Source organism: Hypanus sabinus, chromosome 19 (assembly GCF_030144855.1).
Source record: "Hypanus sabinus isolate sHypSab1 chromosome 19, sHypSab1.hap1, whole genome shotgun sequence".
NCBI lineage: Eukaryota > Metazoa > Chordata > Chondrichthyes > Myliobatiformes > Dasyatidae > Hypanus > Hypanus sabinus.
In genome coordinates this window covers 11,529,047-11,551,844 of record NC_082724.1, presented here as the reverse complement: position 1 = coordinate 11,551,844, position 22,798 = coordinate 11,529,047, and the positions used below count along the sequence as shown (strand labels likewise).

General features: G+C 47.8%; 1 protein-coding gene and 1 long non-coding RNA gene across 9 annotated transcripts in view; one reads left to right on the top strand and one right to left on the bottom strand.

Moving 5' to 3' along the window:
* The window catches only part of sema3bl (sema domain, immunoglobulin domain (Ig), short basic domain, secreted, (semaphorin) 3bl), a 225,326-nt gene that overhangs the window by 20,435 nt on the left and 182,093 nt on the right, over positions 1–22,798 (bottom strand). For all 6 annotated transcript variants that reach the window (XM_059944004.1, XM_059944006.1, XM_059944001.1 and 3 more), the window contains exons 8-11: positions 21,895–22,009; positions 20,340–20,409; positions 20,021–20,165; positions 11,997–12,228 (exon numbers count right to left, since the gene is read on the bottom strand). In XM_059944004.1, the coding sequence (XP_059799987.1) occupies positions 11,997–12,228; positions 20,021–20,165; positions 20,340–20,409; positions 21,895–22,009 (562 nt within the window). The remainder of the gene's footprint in view (positions 1–11,996; positions 12,229–20,020; positions 20,166–20,339; positions 20,410–21,894; positions 22,010–22,798) is intronic.
* The window catches only part of LOC132377729 (uncharacterized), a 163,416-nt gene that overhangs the window by 118,426 nt on the left and 22,192 nt on the right, over positions 1–22,798 (top strand). The window lies entirely within an intron of this gene.

Genomic DNA, 22,798 nt, shown 5'->3' with positions numbered 1-22,798 from the left:
CAGGCAGTGGTGGGAATTGAACCTGTATCACCTGAACTTTAAAGTGTTGTGCTAACCACTATGCTGTTATGCCACCACAAGATCATGGGGTGTTATCTGACCTGCTCCCTCGTCAGGGAGAGTCTGCCTTGGAAGATTTGCTCTGTACAGTTGCCACAATATAACAAATTTCATGACTACAGCATGTCAGTGATAATAAACCTGATTCTGATTCTGAACTGGAAGTTGGCTATGAGGATCAGCTGTATTTGCCCTATACTGTGCAATTACATGTATTAGGAATTTGGTGTAGTGTGTCGGTCAGGGTGTGATATGAAACAAAGACAAAACAACATTCAGTAATTATAAAGAAACCTCCACACACAAAATTCTGGAGGAACTCAGAAGGTCAGGCAGCAACTATGGAATTAAACAGTCAACATTTCGGGCAGAAACACTTCTTCACGACTAAGAAGGAAAGGGGAAGACACCAGACTAAAAAGATGGGGGGGAGGGGAATGAGGCTGGCTCGAAGGTGATAGGTGAAGCCAGGTGGGTGGAAAGGTCAATGGCTGGAAAATAAGGAATCTGATAGGAGGAGAAAGCTGACCATAGGAGAAAGGGAAGGGAGTAGTAATGGGCAAGTGAGAAGAGGTAAAATGTCAGAGTGGGGAATAGAGGAAGGGGGAAGTGGAAAAATTTGTCTACCGGAAGGAGACATCAATATTCATCTCATCAGTATGGAGGTTATTAGACAGAAAACTGATTCTTTTCTGCTGAATGTCTAAAGGATACCAAGAAGACAAATGACCAACACACACAGCCACTGTACGGTATTTATAAAATGCAGAGGCAGATATATTTATTCAAGAACTTTGGAACCAAGTAAATCCTGAATAGATTTTGCTGTTAGCTTACTGAGCCATTGGCTGTGGGGGTCATGCTGAGCACTAGTCTTGTTCTCTTACAGCAATTCTTAGTTTGTTCAGTTTGACATTTCTGGAGCTAGGAAATGACATTCCTTCACTGTGTCTTAACAAAGAGCCCTCAGTGAGGGAGCAATTCACGGGGTAGCGTTGGCAGCAGTAAGAAGGCTCAGGCTTTTACTAATCTCAATGGAGGATGCCCTGAAGCAGCACCGGACGACGTTAAATATCCCGCCAAGAGCTCGGGTGGGGGCAGAGGGGCTGCGTGTTGTTTGGTTGTAAGCAGGTAGGCTGCTGCACACAGCAACCACAATTCGCCAACCCAGTACAGCTGGAGACAAGGGATACTGTTTGGATGACCCTGGAAAATGATCCCACAAATGTCAAAGTTTAATGATATGGACAAGGAGCTTATGGAATTAAATTGTCCATTGATAGAATCTCTTCTCTGGTCGATAAACAAGCCACGAGCTTGTGTGAGGGAAAATAGGCTCACTACTTGGACTCAAAAGAAATTGAACCATATTTAATTGAGTGAAGACTTATTCTCCCTTAAATTAGTCAGAGTGTTAAAAACGTGGGTAATAACAATAAGGGGTTTATGGAGCTTGTCAGCCTGGGAAGGCAGTCCATCTAAGAGAGGGAAAACTCTGATTTCAAACCTCCGCTGCCTTGTGGCCATATCCACTCATGGGAAAGGCTTTGGGAGTAAACCCTGAGGACAAATCTGGAGCTGGAGTCCCTAAGGCAGTCCTATGTTGTCCTCAACCTCGATCTGGCAACTCCTGTGACGACACCGGTGCCAAGCTGTATTGACCCTTGCCCTTCCCTTGGACAACATCGGTGGCGTGAAGAGGGGAGACTTGCTGCTTGGGCAACTGCTGGTCTTCCATAAAACGTTGCCCAGGCCTGCACCCTGGAGAGGTAGAGACAAGAATTTCCAGGAGCAGATCCATGGTCTCGCGAGACTGACGGATGCCATCCATCCATCCAATCCAACGATAATGGGCAATACCACCCTCTCTCACAGAAACATCACAAATTGTTTCTCATTGGTCACGACTTCAATATTCAAAGAAGCATGCAAAACAGGCAACTGTGTGCACAGCAAGATTCCACTGACATCAAGGGATGATTCACTGGTTCCAAGGGCAGCGAGGTAGCGTAATGCTTCTCAGCGCCAGCGACCCAGTTTCAATTGGCGCTATCTGTGAGGAGCTTGCATGTTCTCCCCATGGCCCTGAGGGTTTCCTTTGGGTGCTCCGAGTTCCTCTCACATTCCAAGGATGTGCAGGTTGTAAGCTGTCACCATGCTATGTCAGTGCACTTGCAGGCTGCCCCCAGTACATCTTCTCACTGGGTTGGTTGTTGACACAAACAATGCATTTCACTGTATGTTCTGATGTTTCAATGTGCACGTGCAAATAAAGTCAATCTGTTTATGTTTTCTTGGAAGAGTTGATTGTGCAAAGAGGAATATTGATCCAGGAAACCTCAGCTACTCTTTATACTAATTATATCTGCCTTTGTAAACCTTCACTTGCCATATACTCTGAAAGAGAAAGCCTCTGGCAGAATATTTTGTCCTCATTGTTGCTCAGGTTAATGTGATCAAAGCCTGGGCTTCCATCTGAAGCTCCCAATTTCAGAACTGAGAGTTATACCCAACCTGCCATGGAAGATACGATGCACAAACAGGTTATTAGGCAAGCCTACTATAGCTGAAACTCAAGCAGAATAGCTTGAATAGCTGAAAGCCTATTATAGCTGAAACTCAACAATGCACAGTGCTAGTGGAAGAATTAAAAATGTAGAATACTTTCTAAATGGAGAGAAAATTCAAAAATCTGAGGTGTAAAGGAACTTGGAAGTCCTCATACAGCATTTCTTAAAAGTTAATTTGCAGGTTGAGCCAGTGGTGAGGAAGGCAAGCGTTACATTAGCATTCATTTCAAGAAGACTAGAACATAAGAGCAAGTTTGTAATGTTGAGTCTGTTTAAGGCACTGGTGAGGCCTCACTTGGAGTTTTGTGAGCAGTTTTGGGCCTCATCTAAGAAAGGATGTGCTGACATTGGAGACGGTTCAAAGGAGGTTCACAAAAAATGATTCCGGGCTTGCTCGATTCTATTCTCATATTAACCCTCAATGTGACAGATGTCATTCAGATGTGGCCTCATTGACCCACATGTTTTGGTCATGTCCCACTTTACATAACTATTGGAAGGACATATTTGCTACCATTTCCTCAATTTGGAATATTGATTTACAACTTCATTTTATTACTGCAATTTTTGGTATACCAAATGAGGATGGTAGTCGACTTTCCCCTTCAATTAGACGAATGATTGCCTTTGTAACATTAATGGCCAGAAGGTCTATATTACAAAATTGGAAAGAAGTAAATCCTCCTAACACGTTTCAGTGGTTCTCTCAAACTATCGCTTGTCTGAGTTTAGAAAAAATTAGAAGTACTATTTTCGATTCATCAATTAAATTTGAAGAAACTTGGGGACTGTTCATTCGACACTTTCATATGAATTAATTTGGCCTCTTCCAGACCTTTTCTCTTTTTATTCTTGTTCTGGTATGGAATTCCGGAGTTTTTGACACTATCATTCTCATATAAACTGGTATTATTGCCCATGTTAGTTTAGGTTTTTTTTTAATATATATTTTTTCGTGCATTTTTACTTTTTTTTTCTTTTGGTGACTATTCTTATTCTTTTTCATGTTCAATCAATATAGATTTGATTGTTTATTGTAAGTTTTTTTTTGACTGATATTTAATAAGATATTGTTATCTTATTACTAATTTAACTTCAAGTCTAGTGTATTTATAACCTATTTAATATTATGTTTTGTTTTTCTTTATATATGAAATTTAATAAAAAGATTGAAAAAGAAAGAAAAATGATTCCGGGACTGAAAGGCTTATCAAATGAATGCTTGACGACTCTGGGCCTGTACTCACTGGAATTCAGAAGAATGCGGGGGGGGGGGGGGAGGTTGGATCTCATTCAAACCTATCGAATACTGTATTGAAAGGCCTTGATGGAGTGGAGGTGGAGGGAATGTTTCCTATGGAGGGGCAGTCTATGACCAGAGGACACAGCCTCAGAATAAAGGGATGCCCATTTAGAGCAATGATGAGAATGAATTTCTTCAGCCAGAGAGTGGTGAATCTGTGGAATTCATTGCCACTGGCAGCTCTGGAGGCTGAGTCATTGTGTATAATTATGGCAGAGGTTGATAGATTCTTGATTGGTCATGGCATGATGAGATATGGGGAGAAGGGAGGGAAATGGATCAGCCATGATGAAATGGAGGAGCAGACTCAATGAGCTAAATGGCCTGATTCTGTTCCTTATGGTCTTTGTAGATATATAAATGCATAGTTTGGGGTCAGATAGACATCAAACAGACATAATGCTCTCATACACGCCATGTATAACACTCGTATACACTCCGCTTAAATGCACCACCCATAAACACATTGCCCCGACTCACTAAGCACACTCTGTATCAAACAAGACACCATTCCACACAGTCCCATGCAGCACAAACTTCATGTCTACAGTCCAAAATTTGGGGCAGAGGTTCCAGTTGGGAGGGGAACCATTTATAATGAACCTGAGGGATACCTTCAAGATTCAAGACCTAATCTAGAACATTTAAAAGGGGATCTGAGGGGCAACTTCTACTACACAGAGGGTGTGAGTATATAGAACGAGCTGCCAGAGGAAGTGGTTGAGGCAGGTATAGCAGTCTCATGAGGAATCACATGGATAGGTACAGGAAGGGTAGGGCTGAGAGAGATACAAGTCAAATGCAGTACTAATTAGGTGGACTGTCGGGTCAGGATGGGCTGGTTAGATTGAAAGGCCTGTATCCATGCTATAAGACCCCAAAACTCTAAAGATGAATGCTTAGTACAAATCCATGCACAATAAAAAGAGAACCCATTCTGGATGATGTTACACTCAATCAAAGAACTGCATACTGGTCAACCCTCGTGTATGCAGTTCAAATATGAGTGTTACCACACTGCTGCAGAGCTCCCGTGTGTGACTGTTGTTCGAGCCTGCTTAAGTATAACCCAAGTATTATGCATTCTTCATTATCTTTCTGCCCTTTCTAATAACTTATGTAATTAAACACTGATCCAGAAATCCACACAAGAAGAGGTAAAGGAGTTTTTAATTAAATTGGGTGTTCTGGTAGGTAAAGATGCTGAAATTTCATGTCAGGAGTTCAGCACAGGGTCCCAGCAGAGATGTAGTTCAGGAGCAGTGGGTTAAATACAACATGACTCTCCCACAAACTGGCTCTGAACCAAGGAATTCTGATTTAACTGCACCAATATGACATCCTGTCTGTTGGTTTAGCCCACAGCCCTGGAAACGGCAGGGAAGGATCCTCTAGTTTAGAAGCTAATGACTAATTTTCCACATGGGCTCTAAAGAATAAAGATTAGCAACACATACAACAAGCTGGAGGAGCTCAGCAGGTCGGGCAGCATCCGTGGAAACGAGCAGTCAACGTTTCGGGCCGAGACCCTTCGCGAGTCCTGACGAAGGATCTCGGCCCAGAATGTTGACTGCTTGTTTCCACGGATGCTGCCCGACCTGCTGAGTTCATCCAGCGTGTTGTACGTGTTGCTTTGACCCCAGCATCTGCAGTGTACTTTGTGTTAAAGATAAAGATTAGACTTATTTGTCATATGTACATTAAAACATTGAAACATGGAGTGAAATGGGTCGCGTGCATCAAACCCAGTCAGTGAGGGTTGTGCTGGGCAGCCGACAGGTGTCGCTATGGTTCTGGCACCAGATAGCATGCCCACAACTCACTAACCCTAATCATACATCGTTGAGTTGTGAGAAGAAACCACAGCGCCTGGGGGAAACCCACACAGTCACAGAAAGAATGTACAAGCTCCTTTCAGGCAGTGGCAGGAACTGAACCCCAGTCAGTGATCACTGGCACTGTTCTGTCGAGTCAATAACTGAGATGTATGAAATCACACAGGCCCAAATCCCAGAGAAACAGGACTGCAACTGCTTTGCTGAGAAGGACCAAATGCAGTCAAATGGGACAAGCTCCAGTAGGTCCCTTGGTCAGCATAGATGAGTTGGGCCAAATGGCCTGTTTCTGTGCTGTGTAAGTCTATGTCATTCAAATCCACCTAAAGGCACTGCACACTGAGATGCCGTCTCCAATGCAGCTAGCTAATTGCATATGCAAAGACCTCGTAACAGGCAGTGGACAAACAATGGGCTCATTTCATCAAGTCTTGCTTGAGGGATAAATACAGGAAGAAATTCTTCAGATAATGCTGCGAGACTTTGCCTTTTTTCCTAGGGCAGATATGGCCAATATGAGGGGATATCACTTTAAGGTGATTAGAGGAAAATAATGTGGAATAGCATTTTGACTCAAGAATTTGGAAACCATTGCCTGCAAATGTGTTGAGGGTTGGTTCCACTTCGGCCTTTAAGAGGGAATTGGATAGATATCTGTTGAAGAAAAATTTGCAAGTGTGGAGAAATGTCTGGTGGATAGAATGAATGAGTTGCTAAATTGAAGAGCTTGCCATGGATGTAATGAGACAGATGTCCCCCTTCCCTGGTACACTGGTTCTTTAAAGATGGGCATTGATCGCTTGGTAGAACGGACTAATACAGAGCATAGTACTGTAGCGGTGTGCTACAAGCAGCGCTAAAATTACGACACGGAGTCGGTAGCTGCAGTCGAAGGAAAAACTTTATTCGAAAACTTCAGCCTCACTTTTAAGCCTCTGTCAACCGGCCCCCCATGGCGAAGAGGCTCCAAGTCTCTGTGCTCGCAAACCCCCGTAGGCTATCTAATTGTGAGTCGGTTCGGATACGCTAGGAAATGAGGCGCTACATAACCCCCCCCCAGAACCGGCGATACACCCCCCAATGTCCACAGCCTGGGCCAGAACCTGCTTGGGAGGTCGGCCTCTGCGCCGAAGCGCCGGAAACTCGGCCGGTTGCGCCAGGTCCACATGGGCCGGCTTGAGGCGGTCCACCGTGAAAACCTCCTCCTTCCCCCCAACGTCCAGCACGAACGTGGACCCGTTGTTCCGGAGCACCGTAAACGGCCCCTCGTATGGCCGCTGCAGCGGTGGCCGATGCCCGCCCCTTCGTACAAACACAAACTTACAGTTCCGTAGGTCTTTGGGTACGCAGGTCAGGTGCCGCCCATGCTGTGAAGTGGGTATGGGGGCCAGGTTACCGAGCTTCTCGCGAAGTCTGCCCAGGACTGCAGCGGGTTCTTCCTCTTGCCCCCTCGGGGCTGGTAGGAACTCCCCGGGGACGGCCAGGGGCGCGCCGTATACCAACTCGGCCGACGAGGCGTGCAGGTCGTCCTTGGGCGCTGTGCGGATGCCGAGAAGGACCCAGGGAAGCTCGTCCGCCCAGTTGGCTCCCCGCAGGCGGGCCATGAGGGCCGACTTCAGGTGACGGTGGAAACGCTCCACTAGCCCGTTCGACTGTGGGTGGTAGGCAGTGGTGTGGTGCAGCTGAGTCCCCAAAAGGCTGGCCATAGCTGACCACAGGCTGGAGGTGAACTGGGCGCCTCTGTCGGAGGTAATGTGGGCTGGTACACCAAAGCGGGATATCCAGGTGGCGAGCAGGGCTCGGGCGCAAGATTCGGAGGTGGTGTCGGTGAGCGGGACCGCCTCTGGCCATCTTGTGAACCGGTCCACGATAGTCAGGAGGTAACACGCTCCGCGCGACACTGGCAGGGGGCCCACGATATCCACATGAATGTGGTCGAAACACCGGTGGGCGGGATGGAACTGCTGCGGTGGGGCTTTGGTGTGCCGCTGAACCTTGGCCGTCTGGCAGTGCATGCACGTTCTGGCCCATTCACTGACCTGTTTGCGGAGACCGTGCCAAACGAACCTGCTGGAAACCAGCCGGACAGTTGTCCGGATGGAGGGATGCGCCAAGTTATGAATGGAGTCGAAAACACGTCGCCGCCAGGCTGCGGGGACGACCGGACGGGGCCGGCCGGTGGCGACGTCACAGAGTAGGGTCCTCTCACCTGGGCCCACGGGGAAGTCCTGGAGCTGCAAACCAGAGACCGCAGTCCTGTAACTCGGAATCTCCTCATCTACCTGCTGTGCCTCTGCCAGTGCCTCAAAGTCTACCCCTTGGGAAAGGGCATGAACGGTAGGGCGAGAGAGCGCATCCGCCACGACATTGTCCTTACCCGAGACGTGCCGGACATCCGTTGTGTATTCAGAGATGTAGGACAGGTGGCGTTGCTGGCGGGATGACCAGGGGTCGGATGCTTTCGTAAACGCAAAGGTAAGCGGTTTGTGGTCCGTGAACGCGGTGAAGGGCCGACCTTCTAGGAAGTACCTGAAATGCCGGATTGCCAGGTAGAGCGCCCAGTTCCCGGTCAAAAGCACTGTACTTGAGCTCGGGTGGCCGCAGGTGTTTGCTGAAAAACGCCAGGGGTTGCCAGCGACCTGCGATGAGCTGCTCCAGCACCCCACCGACTGCCGTGTTTGATGCGTCCACTGTGAGGGCGGTAGGGGCGTCCATTCAGGGATGTACTAGCATTGCGGCGTCAGCCAAAGCTTCCTTCGTTTGAACGAAAGCGGCGGCGGACTCCTCGTCCCAGGTAATGTTCTTGCTCGGACCCGACATCAGGGCGAACAGGGGGCGCATGATCCGGGCAGCTGAAGGGAGGAAGCGGCGGTAGAAATTGACCATACCTACGAATTCCTGAAGGCCTTTGATCGTGGTGGGTCGGGGGAAGTGGCGGACCGCATCTACCTTAGCGGGCAGAGGGGTTGCCCCGTCTTTAGTAATCCTGTGGCCCAGGAAGTCAATGGTATCAAGTCCGAACTGGCATTTGGCAGGGTTGATTGTAAGACCGTACTCACTCAGTCGGGCGCAGAGTTGACGGAGGTGGGACAGATGCTCCTGACGACTGCCGCTGGCTATGAGGATGTCATCCAAATAGATGAACGCGAAGTCCAGGTCCCGTCCCACCGCGTCCATTAACCGCTGGAAAGTCTGTGCGGCATTCTTCAGGCCGAACGGCATGCGGAGGAACTCGAAGAGGCCAAACGGGGTGATGAGAGCCGTTTTGGGGACGTCGTCAGGATGCATCGGGATTTGATGGTACCCTCGGACAAGGTCGACCTTGGAGAAGATCCGGGCGCCGTGCAGGTTTGCCGCAAAGTCCTGAATGTGCGGCACAGGGTAGCGGTCCGGTGTGGTAGCCTCGTTCAGCCTGCGGTAGTCGCCGCACGGTCTCCAGCCCCCCGTCGCTTTGGGCACCATGTGCAGGGGGGAAGCCCAGGGGCTGTCGGACCGCCGGATGATCCCCAATTCCTCCATTCTCTGGAACTCCTCCTTCGCCAGTCGGAGCTTGTCCGGGGGAAGCCGCCGAGCACGGGCATGTAGGGGTGGTCCCTGTGTCGGGATGTGGTGCTGTACGCCGTGCCTGGGCATGGCTGCTGTGAACTGCGGTGCCAGAACCGATGGGAACTCCGCCAGGACCCTGGTGAAATCGTTGTCGGACAGCGTGATGGAGCCGAGGTGAGGGGCTGGCAACTGGGCCGCGCCCAGGGAGAACGTCTGAAAGGTCTCGGCATGTACCAGTCTCTTCCTGGGCAGGTCAACCAGCAGGCTGTGAGCTCGCAAAAAATCTGCACCCAGAAGCGGTTGGGCTACGGCGGCCAGTGTGAAGTCCCACGTGAACTGGCTGGGGCCGAACAGTAGCTGCACCTGACGGGTGCCATAGGTCCTTACTGTGCTGCCATTCACGGCCCTCAGGGGGGGACCCGGTGCCCTGCTGCGGGTGTCGTAACTCGTCGGAGGTAAAACGCTGATCTCAGCCCCAGTATCGACCAAAAACCGGCGTCCCGACCTTCTATCCCACACATACAGGAGGCTATCCCGATGGCCAGCCGCCGTAGCCATCAGCGGCGGCTGGCCCTGGCGTTTCCCGGGAACTTGCAGGGCGGGCGGCAACGGCGGGCTTCTGCGCCCCACCACTGGTGGTAGAAGCACCAGTGGTCATTGGGCCGGGGGTTAGTGGGCTCTGCGGCCAGGCCTGGACTGGTTTGCTGCCGGGAGCGTGGCTGGGAGATCTGTGCGATGGACGCCCCGCTCACCTTTTTGGCGTTCCACAGCAAGTCCGCCCGGGCTGCCACCTTCCGGGGGTCACTGAAATCCGCGTCGGACAGCAGCAGGCGTATGTCCTCGGGCAGCTGCTCCAGGAATGCCTGCTCAAACATGAGGCCTGTGTGTCCCTCGGCCAGAGACAACATCTCGTTCATTAAAGCCGATGGAGGTCTGTCGCCCAAGCCATCCAGGTGCAGTAAACGGGCAGCCCGCTCGCGCCGTGAGAGTCCGAAAGTCCTGAGGAGCAGGGCTTTGAATTCCGTGTACTTGCCATCTGCCGGGGGCGACTGTACGAACTCCGCGACCTGGGCCGCTGTGTCCTGGTCGAGGGAGCCCACCACATAGTAGTAGCGGGTGTCTTCTGAGGTGATCCGGCGAACGTGGAATTGGGCTTCGGCTTGCTGGAACCATAGGTCCGGGCGCTGTGTCCAGAAACCCGGCAGTTTCAACGAAACCGCATGAACAGAGGCGGCGTCGGTCATTTCTGGTCCAAAAATCGTTTGGACCGTCGGGGTCACCAATTGTAGCGGTGTGCTACAAGCAGCGCTAAAATTACGACACGGAGTCGGTAGCTGCAGTCGAAGGAAAAACTATTCGAAAACTTCAGCCTCACTTTTAAGCCTCTGTCAACCGGCCCCCCATGGCGAAGAGGCTCCAAGTCTCTGTGCTCGCAAACCCCCGTAGGCTATCTAATTGTGAGTCGGTTCGGATACGCTAGGAAATGAGGCGCTACAGTACAATATACCTCCAAGAGGACCGCAGCCTTGTCGTTGAGTTTGGAGATTTGCATTCCTCAATGACCCAGAGAGCTGGAGTCAGGGTTTTATGCTTTGGCTCTTGGTAGGGTCACCCATGACAAACAGGTCAAAGGGTAGAGGCCAGTCTAAGAGTGGTCCACCGGTCCTCCAGGTTCAGGGGTTCAGCTCAGGGCTAACAACCCTGACTGGAAAAACTAAATTGTTACGGAAACAGCGATGAAGAGTCCTTCTACATCTGAGTGTGATGGTATTCCTGAGTCTCCACCCGGGACTTGCATGACTGACAGTGGTGAAAACCGAGAGGAAGCTACTGACATGATGAAGGGAGTCCTGAACACCACCAGAGTTGGAGGACCTTCGTTGTTGCCCTAAATGCCAGTGAGTAAGTAACAGCGATACAGCAGAGGATAATGTTGTACATTATAGTGCCTATAATATCAGCACTAAACTTCTTCTGCTTGTACATAGTCCATATCACTCCATTCCCTATATATTCTTGTATCTATTTAAAAGTCTCGTAAATGTCATTCTCATATCAGCTTTCTCAAGCAGTTTTATTTTTACTATTCTCTCTGTAAAACTTATCTATACCACTCATTTCCTGTAAGCTTCTCTCCCACACACCTTAAATTTATGTCCTCCAGTATGTGACATCTCTGTTCTGGGGAACAGATTCTGATGGGTTACCCTCTCTTATTTAGTGGGGTGGAAATAAGTCTCTACCAAAGGAGATGTAAGATGCTCCTTCCCTCTGCTAGCCTGCAGGCCACCCTTGGGCAAGGTGTAGTACCTGCTTAGTCCCCCAATCAGGGCATGTGAAGCCATGGGACCAGGTGGTGGATATCACAAGTCCTGGTTACATGACCACTGATGCCAGAAAGACAATCTCCAAAGAATAATGCTAAAGGCTGGGATCACCTGTCTTGGAAAGACACTGCCAGAAGAAGGCAATGGCAAACTAATTCTGTACAAAATTTAGCTAGGAACAATCATGGCCATGGACCCTCTCTTAACTTGATAAACTTCTTTCAGGTCTTCTCTCAACCTCCAATGCTCCGGAGAAAATAATCCAAGTTAGTCCAATTTCTCCTTCATTTTTATCCCATGCAGTTTAAACTACTGTGACTAATTGGACCCCTGATCCAAGCAGCATGTAACAAACCTGTCCCAATGAACATGACGTCATACTGTCCATCTTCCGCCTCCACCCGGTCCACGACAATCTGGGTCATCTTGAACTGGACGTTGGTTTTGATGAGCACAGGGTGCTGGTTTATCGGGTATACAGAATGGAACATCAGCGGGTGACTGCGGGCAAAATGCAGGACATCGTCCGGGTAGTCCTTGGTGCTGGTGTATCGGCGACTGGGCTGCGTGGTGATTTTGCTGGGGCACTGTTGAAGGAGACAGGACAACGACAGTGAAAGGAGAGGTGGTTGTAACATCCACAAACAGCAGGATGCAAAAGAAATGTAATATAAAGGTGTGTTTGTTGGTGGTTTAAGCTGCGGACAACTGCTCGAGAGACCTGTAGTAATCCAGATAGATTTCAAATATGACCGGATTCTTAGCAGCGTGAAGGAACAGAGGGATCTTGGGTTCCATGTGTGCATAGATTGCATAAAAGTTGATTGGGTTCTTAAGATGGCATACAGTGTGTTAGCCTTAGTTACCCAGGGGACTGAGTTTCAGAGACACAAAGTAAGGTTGCAGCTCAATAAAAACCTGGTTAGACCACACTTGGAACATAGTGTTCAGTTCCTGTTGCCTCATGATGGGAAGGAGGTAGAAGCTTTAGAGAGGGTGCAGAGGAGGTTTACCAGGATGCTGCATTAACTAGAAGCCATGTCTCATAAAGCAAGGTTGAGTAAACTAGGTATTTTCTACTTGGAGCAAAGGAGGGTGAGAGGTAACTTGGTAGAGGTGTACAAATTTATAAAAGGCATAGATAGACTGATCACCCAGAAAGTTCTTCCCAGGGCAGTAATGGCTAATACAAGAGAGCTTAATTTTAAGGTGATTTGGGAAAAGTTTGAGGGGAATATCAGAGGTAAGTGCTTTACACAGAGCGGTGGGTGTGTGGAACATGCTGCCAGGGATGATGATGGAGGCAGATACATTAGGGGCATTTAGGAAACTCTTAGGCACACAGATGATAGAAAAATGGAGGGCTACGTAGGAGGGAAGGGTTGGATTGACCTGAGAAAGTTAAAATGTTGGTTAAAAAGTAGGCAGACATTAAGGCTGAAGGGCCTGTAATATGCTATAATATTCTATGTTCTATGTTAAAGCCCACAAGGGTAGCTGAGGAATGGAATGTCATTAACTTAGATAAATTATGAAGTTGGAAGTCTTTCTAACATTAAAGATCAACTTTACTCACCATTTACATTTGCATGTTAGGAATTTGTTAATGGTGTACTGTTGTGACATGCATCAATTCAATAATAATGAAGAATAAAAAATAATCTAAAGGTTAAAGCATGGACATGGAAAAAAGGTGCATAAATACCAGCATGGAGTTACAATAGAATTAACAATATAAAAAACAAAGTTTCAAGTTTTTATAGTGCAGTGAAGTTGCTGAGGTAATAGAGAGGGGTAGGGCTAACTTGAATGCTTGAGCAGATTAATTGCCTGGGGGAATAAACTTTTAAGAAGGAATGGGGTTTTGATTTTAATAGCCCTATAGTGTTTTCCAGGTGGGAGCTTTAGGAAAAGGCAGCTTACAAGGTGGGTAGCGGCTGCAAAGTTTGCTCCTGCCCACTTCTTTGGCTTGGACGCAGGACAAAGCAGAGCCATAGGATTGCTATTTTTAAACAAAAAATAATGCACCTAATTACTGATTTTGCATGTCCCAGTTGATGCTCAGCAATAATTAGCAATGCACCACAGAAAGCATTCGATCCAGATGCACCACAGCTCGGTATGGCAACTTCTTTGCCCAAGACCGCAAGAAATTGCAGACAGCTGTGGGACACAACCCAATGCATCACCAAAACCAGCCTCCCCTCCATGTACTCTGTCTACACATCCTGCTGCCATGGGAAAACAGCCAACAGATTCAAATATCACTCCCATCTGGACATTCTCCCTTCCCCCTCTTTCCATCAGGCAGAAGTACAAAAGATAGAAAGCACAGACCACCAGGCATAAGGGCAGCTTCTATCCCATTGTTATAGAATATTAAGTGACCTCTCGTATGATAAAGATGAACACTTGACCTTACAATCAACCTTTTCGTGGTCTTTACTCCTTTTTGTCCACATGCACCACACTTTGCTTCTGTACCTAGCACTATATTCTACATATCTGCATTCGGGCAGATGGAGCTCGTGGTCAGCTCAAATCTCCACTGCTCTGCAGCTATACCCACTCATGGGGAAGGCTTCAGCAGTAAACCTCACGGAAAAACCCAAAGCTGGAGTCCCTAAGGCAGTCTTACTTTGAGTTCCACACTGACTGAAAACTCTTACAATGCCACTGGGTCTCTGCTGTTCCTTTGGAATCATCATCTGTGTGGAGAGGAGGAGCCTGCTACATGGGCATCAGCTTGCTCTCCATATTATACTGCCCTGGCTTGCAGAGACAGTAGGACACTACATCCATGGTCAACCCCCAACCAATGGAGGGCCTCATATAATGCATTCTCTTGTAATGATTTGCTGGAAATATCCAGTAGACCGAGCAGCATCTGCAGTCTGTATTTCCTTGTGGCTTTCCATTTGCATTGTCTTATTTAAGCTTTGAAATGATCTATCTGGATGGCATGCAAATCAAAGTTTTACTGTATCTTGGTGACAATAATAGATATTCACAATGACTACTTCCATTAAACCAACACAGGCAAAACAGATATTCAGGTTATATGGTACACTTGATAATATTAAAACAAGTTCTTGAAAACCGAAGTTCATTGACTAATTTTGGAAAGAACTGAATGAATATCAGGTAGTGCAACTCATGGGAATAGGTTTAAGATGGTGTTGGAGAATTTCTGGCTGAAGGCCGATAAAACAAAGAAAACAAACAAATATTTTGTTAACCACTCTTTTTTATGGTAAACAATAATGGCAAACAACAGCCTGTAACTTCCCTTTGTACTTGGGAGGCAAGGCGAGGCAGTGAGCCCGTCACGGAAAGTGAGGAAGACCCAAGGTTCAATCAATTTAAGTGCCGGGCCAAATTGTAAAGGTCGGGTACAGGCCTAATCGAGGCAGCAGGGTCCAAGCCCCAGGGTGTATCAAAGTGACTGAACCAGACGTTTGGATGATGATTTAGGCACCAGGCCAGATTAAAAAGGTCAGGGTGTTGGGACCTGAGGTGAGGGATGGCCTGGTTCAGCTTGTTGCTCCACTCCACACTGAACTAAGGGTCTGGGGACGTACTCCCCGTGGACTTCAATTTAGAACATTACTTGCTTGTGTTTATTGTTTACATGATTTGTTTTTTCTCTCTCTGCATATTGGGTGTTTGATGGCCAAGGTTCTCTTGGGTTTCTTTGTTTTGTGACTCCCTGTAAGAAGATGAATCACAAGGTTGTATAATGTATATGTACTTTGTTAATCAAATCAAATCAAGTTTAATGATTATTCAAACCATACATAGATACAGCTGAATGTGACAGCGTTCCTCTGGGGCCAAGATGCAAAACATTCAAAACAGCAAGCAAACATTCAAAAATAGTGAGTAATGTAGTTCAAAATAGCGAGTTAAAAGCATATTCACTCGAAAAAAAAAGGCAGGATCTAGGATCCTGAGTAACAATGTCCAGCAATCGATGGTACAGTCTCCCGGCAATGTAAAGATGTACCCAGTCCAGCTTGTCATTCCACCATTTGAACACTGGAGGGCAGCACAGATGGGAGAGGCCAGGCATCAGCCGAGCGCGGATGCCATGCTGTAATGCTTCCGCGTCTCTCACCTGGTCTGCAATGGCAGGCAAGTCTGAGGCTTGAGGCCTGGTCCTTGCTACAACTGAGGCTACGCAGCTCCCATGACATCTGTCCCTCCACCAGACAAGGGAACAGACCTGCATCAGCTTACATTATCACTGTCCAACAGAGTCTTGCGATTGCAAGGGAAATGTCCAAGACAATCTCCCAAGGTTATATTTCACTAACTTCAATGTTTCCGACTAGTGGGCAGTAGCACGGTCTACAGCCAGCAACTCCATACCCAAACCAGTTTGTCTGACATCTCGGTGGGATCCTCCGATATCCTGAACCAGCTCCTTCAATACCTCAGCCAGCTCCCTCTCCTCCATCCCGGCCAGCCCCTTCTCCTCCATCCCGGCCAGCCCCTTCTCCTCCATCCCAGCCAGCCCCTTCTCCTCCATCCCGGCCAGCCCCTTCTCCTCCATCCCAGCCAGCCCTTTCTCCTCCATCCCGGTCAGCCCCTTCTCCTCCATCACGGCCAGCCCCTTCTCCTCCATCCCGGCCAGCCCCTTCTCCTCCATCCCGGCCAGCCCCTTCTCCTCCATCCCGGCCAGCCCCTTCTCCTCCATCCCAGCCAGCCCCTTCTCCTCCATCACGGCCAGCCCCTTCTCCTCCATCCCGGCCAGCCCCTTCTCCTCCATCCCGGCCAGCCCCTTCTCCTCCATCCCAGCCAGCCCCTTCTCCTCCATCACGGCCAGCCCCTTCTCCTCCATCCCGGCCAGCCCCTTCTCCATCCCGGCCAGCCCCTTCTCCTCCATCCCAGCCAGCCCTTTCTCCTCCATTCTGGCCAGCCCCTTCTCCTCCATCCCGGCCAGCCCCTTCTCCTCCATCCCAGCCAGCCCCTTCTCCTCCATCCCGGCCAGCCCCTTCTCCTCCATCACGGCCAGCCCCTTCTCCTCCATCCCGGCCAGCCCCTTCTCCTCCATCCCGGCCAGCCCCTTCTCCTCCATCCCAGCCAGCTCCTTCTCCTCCATCCCAGCCAGCCCCTTCTCCTCCATCACGGCCAGCCCCTTCTCCTCCATCCCGGCCAGCCCCTTCTCCATCCCGGCCAGCCCCTTCTCCTCCATCCCGGCCAGCCCCTTCTCCTCCATCCCAGCCAGCCCCTTCTCCTCCATCCCAGCCAGCCCCTTCTCCTCCATCCCGGCCAGCCCCTTCTCCTCCATTCCAGCCAGCCCCTTCTCCTCCATCCCGGCCAGCCCCTTCTCCTCCATCACGGCCAGCCCCTTCTCCTCCATCCCGGCCAGCCCCTTCTCCTCCATCACGGCCAGCCCCTTCTTCTCCATCCCGGCCAGCCCCTTCTCCTCCATCCCGGCCAGCCCCTTCTCCTCCATCCCGGCCAGCCCCTTCTCCATCCCGGCCAGCTCCTTCTCCTCCATCCCGGCCAGCCCCTTCTCCTCCATCCCAGCCAGCCCCTTCTCCATCACGGCCAGCCCCTTCTCCTCCATCCCGGCCAGCCCCTTCTCCTCCATCCCGGCCAGCCCCTTCTCCTCCATCCCGGCCAGCCCCTTCTCCTCCATCACGGCCAGCCCCTTCTCCTCCATCCCAGCCAGCCCCTTCTCCTCCATCCCGGCCAGCCCCTTCTCCTCCATCCCGGCCAGCCCCTTCTCCTCCATTCCAGCCAGCCCCTTCTCCATCCCGGCCAGCCCCTTTTCCTCCATCCCGGCCAGCCCCTTCTCCTCCATCCCAGCCAGCCCCTTCGACACCTCGACTGGCTCCGCTGCCAACACCAGTCCAGCTACTCCAATGAATGAGCAGCTCACTGATGGAGTAACCCTGAAGTACCTGATGTTCTTGGAATAGAATTATCTTTGGATTGTAAAAAACAAATTTTATAAAGAAAAAAGCCCCTGAGAGACTGCTGCATTCACAGGTGCTGCCCTTTTACTGGAAGTTTTAATGAATATACTTTGAACGTTATCAACTGATTAACAATATAAAGTTCAACAGCAAGGAATGCAAGGTGTATGGAAGGAAGAATACGGAGGTCATCTAGAAGGTGTGGTATAGAACGTAAAAGGGAGTTTGGGATATAAGTACAATAAAGTTTTGCCAAAGGTTATCAAAGCCACCAAAAAACAAATAGGCTGTGTGCTTGAGGATACGTCCAAGCACAGTGGATAGAGGGGAACAGATGGATTTTACGTTGAATGGCGGTGCAGGCTCGACGGGCCAGCTGACCTGCTCCTGCTCCTATTTCTTATATTCTTATGTTTATTTCTAGAAAGAGAGAAGTGTGCAGAGTGGTCCTATACTGAACTGTGCGTGGTGTACCATGGTTCTGATGACCAGATCCTGAAAGAGATATACAGGCACTTGGGAGGATTTACAAGCATCAACCCATAAATGTATGGGGATACATATTAAGGAAGGATAATTGGACTGGGTCCACTTTCTCTTATGGAAAGAAGGCTGAGGGGTAACACAATAGAGATCTTTAAATTGATGAAAAGTTTTGACGGGGGGGTGCATACAGGGAGAAAGTTTCTACTTATGAGGGATGAGGTCAACTTGAGGACACTGTTATTGTGTTGCCTTTATGGCATTTATTTAGTTTATAATATTTTCGCTTTAGTAAGTCGTTTGTTAGCATTTTTTAGTTAAAGTTAGGATTGTTTAAAGTAAATTCGTTGTCTGTAATATATCGCGGCATGCGATGACGTCACATCCGGTTTCACCGCGTCTTGTGGGAAAATACCGGTTTGGAGAAACGGGAAGGAGGGGGCTCACATGTGCAAGATCAGCGCAAGAAAAGTTGTCTTTCTACACACTAGAAACATAGTGAAATAACGCCGTAAGTTCATGAGATAATCGATATGTTGAATTAAAATATTAACGCTGATTCTGTTAAAAGTAATGACGGTTGATAAGGTTTATGTTTTCGTTAGTTAAAGAGTTGTAGATAGTTTGTGTTGAAGTGTATTTAAAGCAGTCAATGGCGTAGGTAGATTCTGACTGTATGCTGCATTTTAATGTAATGTAGTTGTTGTAGTTTACTTTTGCAAGTATTTACGATGTAAATGCGATATCAAGAAGGAAACAAATACTGTACAAATTTTGTATTGTTTTATCAACAGTTTTCACCATACGTTAATGAGGAAGAGTGAACAGTAAACGGTTAATCTTACTGCAATCCTGTTTTCATTGACTACGGTTTACCTCAGTGTTTAGTTCGGCATTCCATTACACCTGAGCGAGAACACTGCAGTTATATAAGCAGCACCCAGAAATCCAAGAAGGAACTTGTTTACTCAAAGAGTGGTTTGAATATGGAGCTTACTCTCACTGGAGCGGCTGAGGTGAATTGGAATTAAGGGAGGTTGGATAAGCACATGAGGGAGAAGGGAACACAAAGTTGCAAGGTAGAAATTGCCGGCATAAGGTATAAAATTGTTATTTTTATTGTAGTTTAACCTTCCTATACTTGCTTGCATTTTTTTTATAATCATCTATATATGTGTAACTGCTCAGTGAGTTTTTCAGTAATTGCGGTATAGCTGTTGGGTGGCAGGATGGAGATATGTCTCTACAAAAGAAAGTGTAAGGTGCTCCTTCCCTCTGTTAGCCTGAAGGTCACCCTTGGGGCAGGCGTAGAACCTGCTTAGCCCCCAATCAGGGTCACATGAAGCCACAGGAGCAGATGGTGAATGGTCAGATGAGCAGCTGGTGCATATCACAAGTCCTGGTTATGCGGCCACTGACACCAGGCAGACAATCTCTGAGGAATATTGATAATGCCTGGGGTCACCCGCCTTGTAAAGACACTGCCCAGAAGAAGGCAATGGCAAACCACTTCTGTAGAAAAATTTGCCAAGAACAATCATAGTCATGGAAAGACCATGATCATCTATGCCATATGATATGGCACTTAAAGAATGAATAAGTATAGCTGTTTCTGTAATTTCTAGAAGTTTCTTAGATCTTCTGTAGCATGTCACTTGAATCTGGCTATTTTATAGGTTAACTGTCATTGTGATCTGTTACCTTTTTACTTGGAGCTAATTTTGGTCTAAGACAACAGGACTTATTTGTTCTTTTCTTTGTTTGGTCTTTGCTCTTGTAAAACTTGATAAAATGGCTGTAACCTCCATGTGTAACCTCCATCTTGACTTCTGAACCTCTGATCGCAATAGCACATAAAGGCCGATGTGTACTGGTTGGACTGAGTGACTGATTAAAGCAAATATTAAGTAGCAGACTGTGTGGGGATGCAGAGCAGCAGTGACTAATGCTTCCACGCAAAGATACTCACAGACCCAGGTCTCGGATAGGGCACTTTGCCCTCGTAAGCCGTCCACTGATAATCTGGCCCTTCTCTGTGTGCGTACGGTCCATTGAAGACCTCCCGGATGTCAGCCATACGATATACACAAACAGCATAGCCTTGGAAAACATTACTGAAATAACATCAACAGTGTGAATACAGTCAAGTGTCAGTGAAGGATCTTTTCTGTATAATAAAGGTTGAACTGTTCTGGAGCTCAGAGACTGATACTATAAATATCTTATCATTACCAGTTCATGGTCCACTATTACCTACCAACCGGACAACAACTAAAATGGTTCCCTACCTTATTGTGCTAAAGATAGCATAGATTTCTGGATTCTTCTCATCCTTAGTCCTCAGTAGGAAGACATCCTCTGTGACACAGAAGATAAGGTGAGATGTTATAGGCATAAGCATTGGGAGAATTTGTTCTTTGATGTTGGCACTTTAAATATGCCTTTCTCTCTTATCTCCATTGAGAAGAGGGCAGAGGATACATTGCAAAGATGTTCCCAAAGACTGACACCAACTTGTGGGAGATGTTTGTCCGGGATGGCTCTTGATGGACCCCTCTGTGAGCAGTTAAGTTCTTCAAAACCATTCAGGCTTCCACTGGTTCTTGATCTGGTTCCAGATCAAGATGAAGTCCAGGACGGGGAATGACCCCTCTTGTGGTGGGAGACCAGCTACGCTTTCAGCCCCTGTTCCCTGGGTCTGGGCAGCAAAACCTCCAGAAGCTGATACACCTCCAAAGGATATAGGAGGGTTGTGCAGGAGTCCCACAGCCAGCCTCTCCTTTGAGCTGAGAGCTGTGTTTCACCCTCCACATGGGGAAGGCTGATATATGTGTCCGGATCCCAGCATTAGATCAATTCCTGCCACTGAAAGAGTGGTTTGATCAGGTATACAGTAGATAAATATTCAGACTTCAGACCGGGGATGTGGCATCACGATCTGTTGCCAGTCGTCATATCTCAGAATAACTAGAAGGATTCCACCGGGTGGAGCTGGGCAGCAGCCTTGGACTCACTCAGCACTGTCATGGGAAGCTCCCTCACTCCTCCTACTCTTCATCACAGTGAGGACAGGTTCCCTCACCCCTCCCACTCCTCACCGCAGTGAGGACAGGTTCCCTCACCCCTCCCACTCCTCACCGCAGTGAGGACAGGTTCCCTCACCCCTCCCACTATGCAGTGAGGACAGGTTCCCTCACCCCTCCCACTCAACAACCTTCCCTGTAATATTTTTGTACAGCTGCGATCTGAGCAGGGAATTTTTACATGGCCTGAAAACTGCACGAAGGGCCTCGGCCCAAAACGTGAACATCGCTTCTCCCTATAGATGTGTGTATTGTTGTTCGACACTTTAAATGTTTTTTTTGTTGTAATATGTATATTATGGTATTGGTGTTCGGTGGGCCCATTCTGAGTTTATTGTTATAATTTGTAACAGGGTTGTAACTTGAAACACTGACAATGAACATTCATCGAAGCTGTAAAACGTTTCAAAGTAAAGGTTGTGATATATTCATTATTTAGAAAATTGGTGGATTATATTCATTAACACTATAATTAATTATAGGATATTTCACAATTAGAGTAATTTCAAAATTATATTAACATTATATAAAAGAAATTTCCAGCTGCCACAGCAACAAAGGTTAAGCGTGTGGGAGCATTTGAGATACTGCACGTCTATACACCTATACAGCTTAAAGAGAACAGTATTCCCCATCTCATTGAGGACAACTTCCCTCCCCTCACGGACAGGCTACGTCATTCCCTTCCACTCATCATCATAATGACTGTCTCCCTCACCCTCTCCCGCCCTCTCCTCAATAAGGTCAGACTCCCACTTACCAAGCTCATCGAAGTGCGTGTCTATGCCATCAGGCCCCGGGACAGAGCAGATCAGTCTGGCTTTGATGAACGTGCTCCATTTGTTGACTAGAGCTCTTTGACCCCCAGCATCATTCTGAAACAGACCGTTATAAACACCTTATCAATGGGCGGCCAACTCTGGCAACCCCTGAGGAATCAGCATCCTCTTAACCTGCTCCTCAACATAAATAAGCAATCCCAATCCCATATGGATGGCAACACGTGTGCGCCAACTTAAAATCGGCAAACAATCCTTCCTTTCAAGGGAATGAACATCGAAATCAAACCTAAGAGAACACTGTTCGAACTGGAGATGATATTGTTCGGAAGTCAAGAATGAGAAGCCAGTCTTGTGATTACAGCTTTTTTATTTGATGTTCTGAATAAAGAAATAACAGTAACCAACTCACTCCACCTTAAGTGAGAACAGGAGGAATAAGACAGAGAAAGACAACAAAAGACAAAAAAAATCGATGAAGAGAGAGAGAGACAAAGAGCAAAAGTGTGAACATGAGAAACTCTGTAGATGCTGGGAATCCAAAACGACAAAACCCAAACCCAAGATGCGGCAGGAACTCAACAGGTCAGAGAGTATATACAAAAATGAATTAACAGTCAATGTTTCCAGCCAAAAACATTCTTCAGGACTGTGAATGCCTTATACTGAAAACTCTCTCAAACTAGACAGTTAAGAAGATTCCTTAATAGGAACAGTGTATGAGACTTGTCAATTTATGGTGTGACAAAGGCTGCAAACAAAGATGTTATAAAAATACAGAATCAGATATACCATGAATTATTGAAAATGCACTGAACATTTAGACAAACAGGTGATCATACAAACATATAAACATAAAGAAAGTTAAGTGAAAAGAAAAATAAC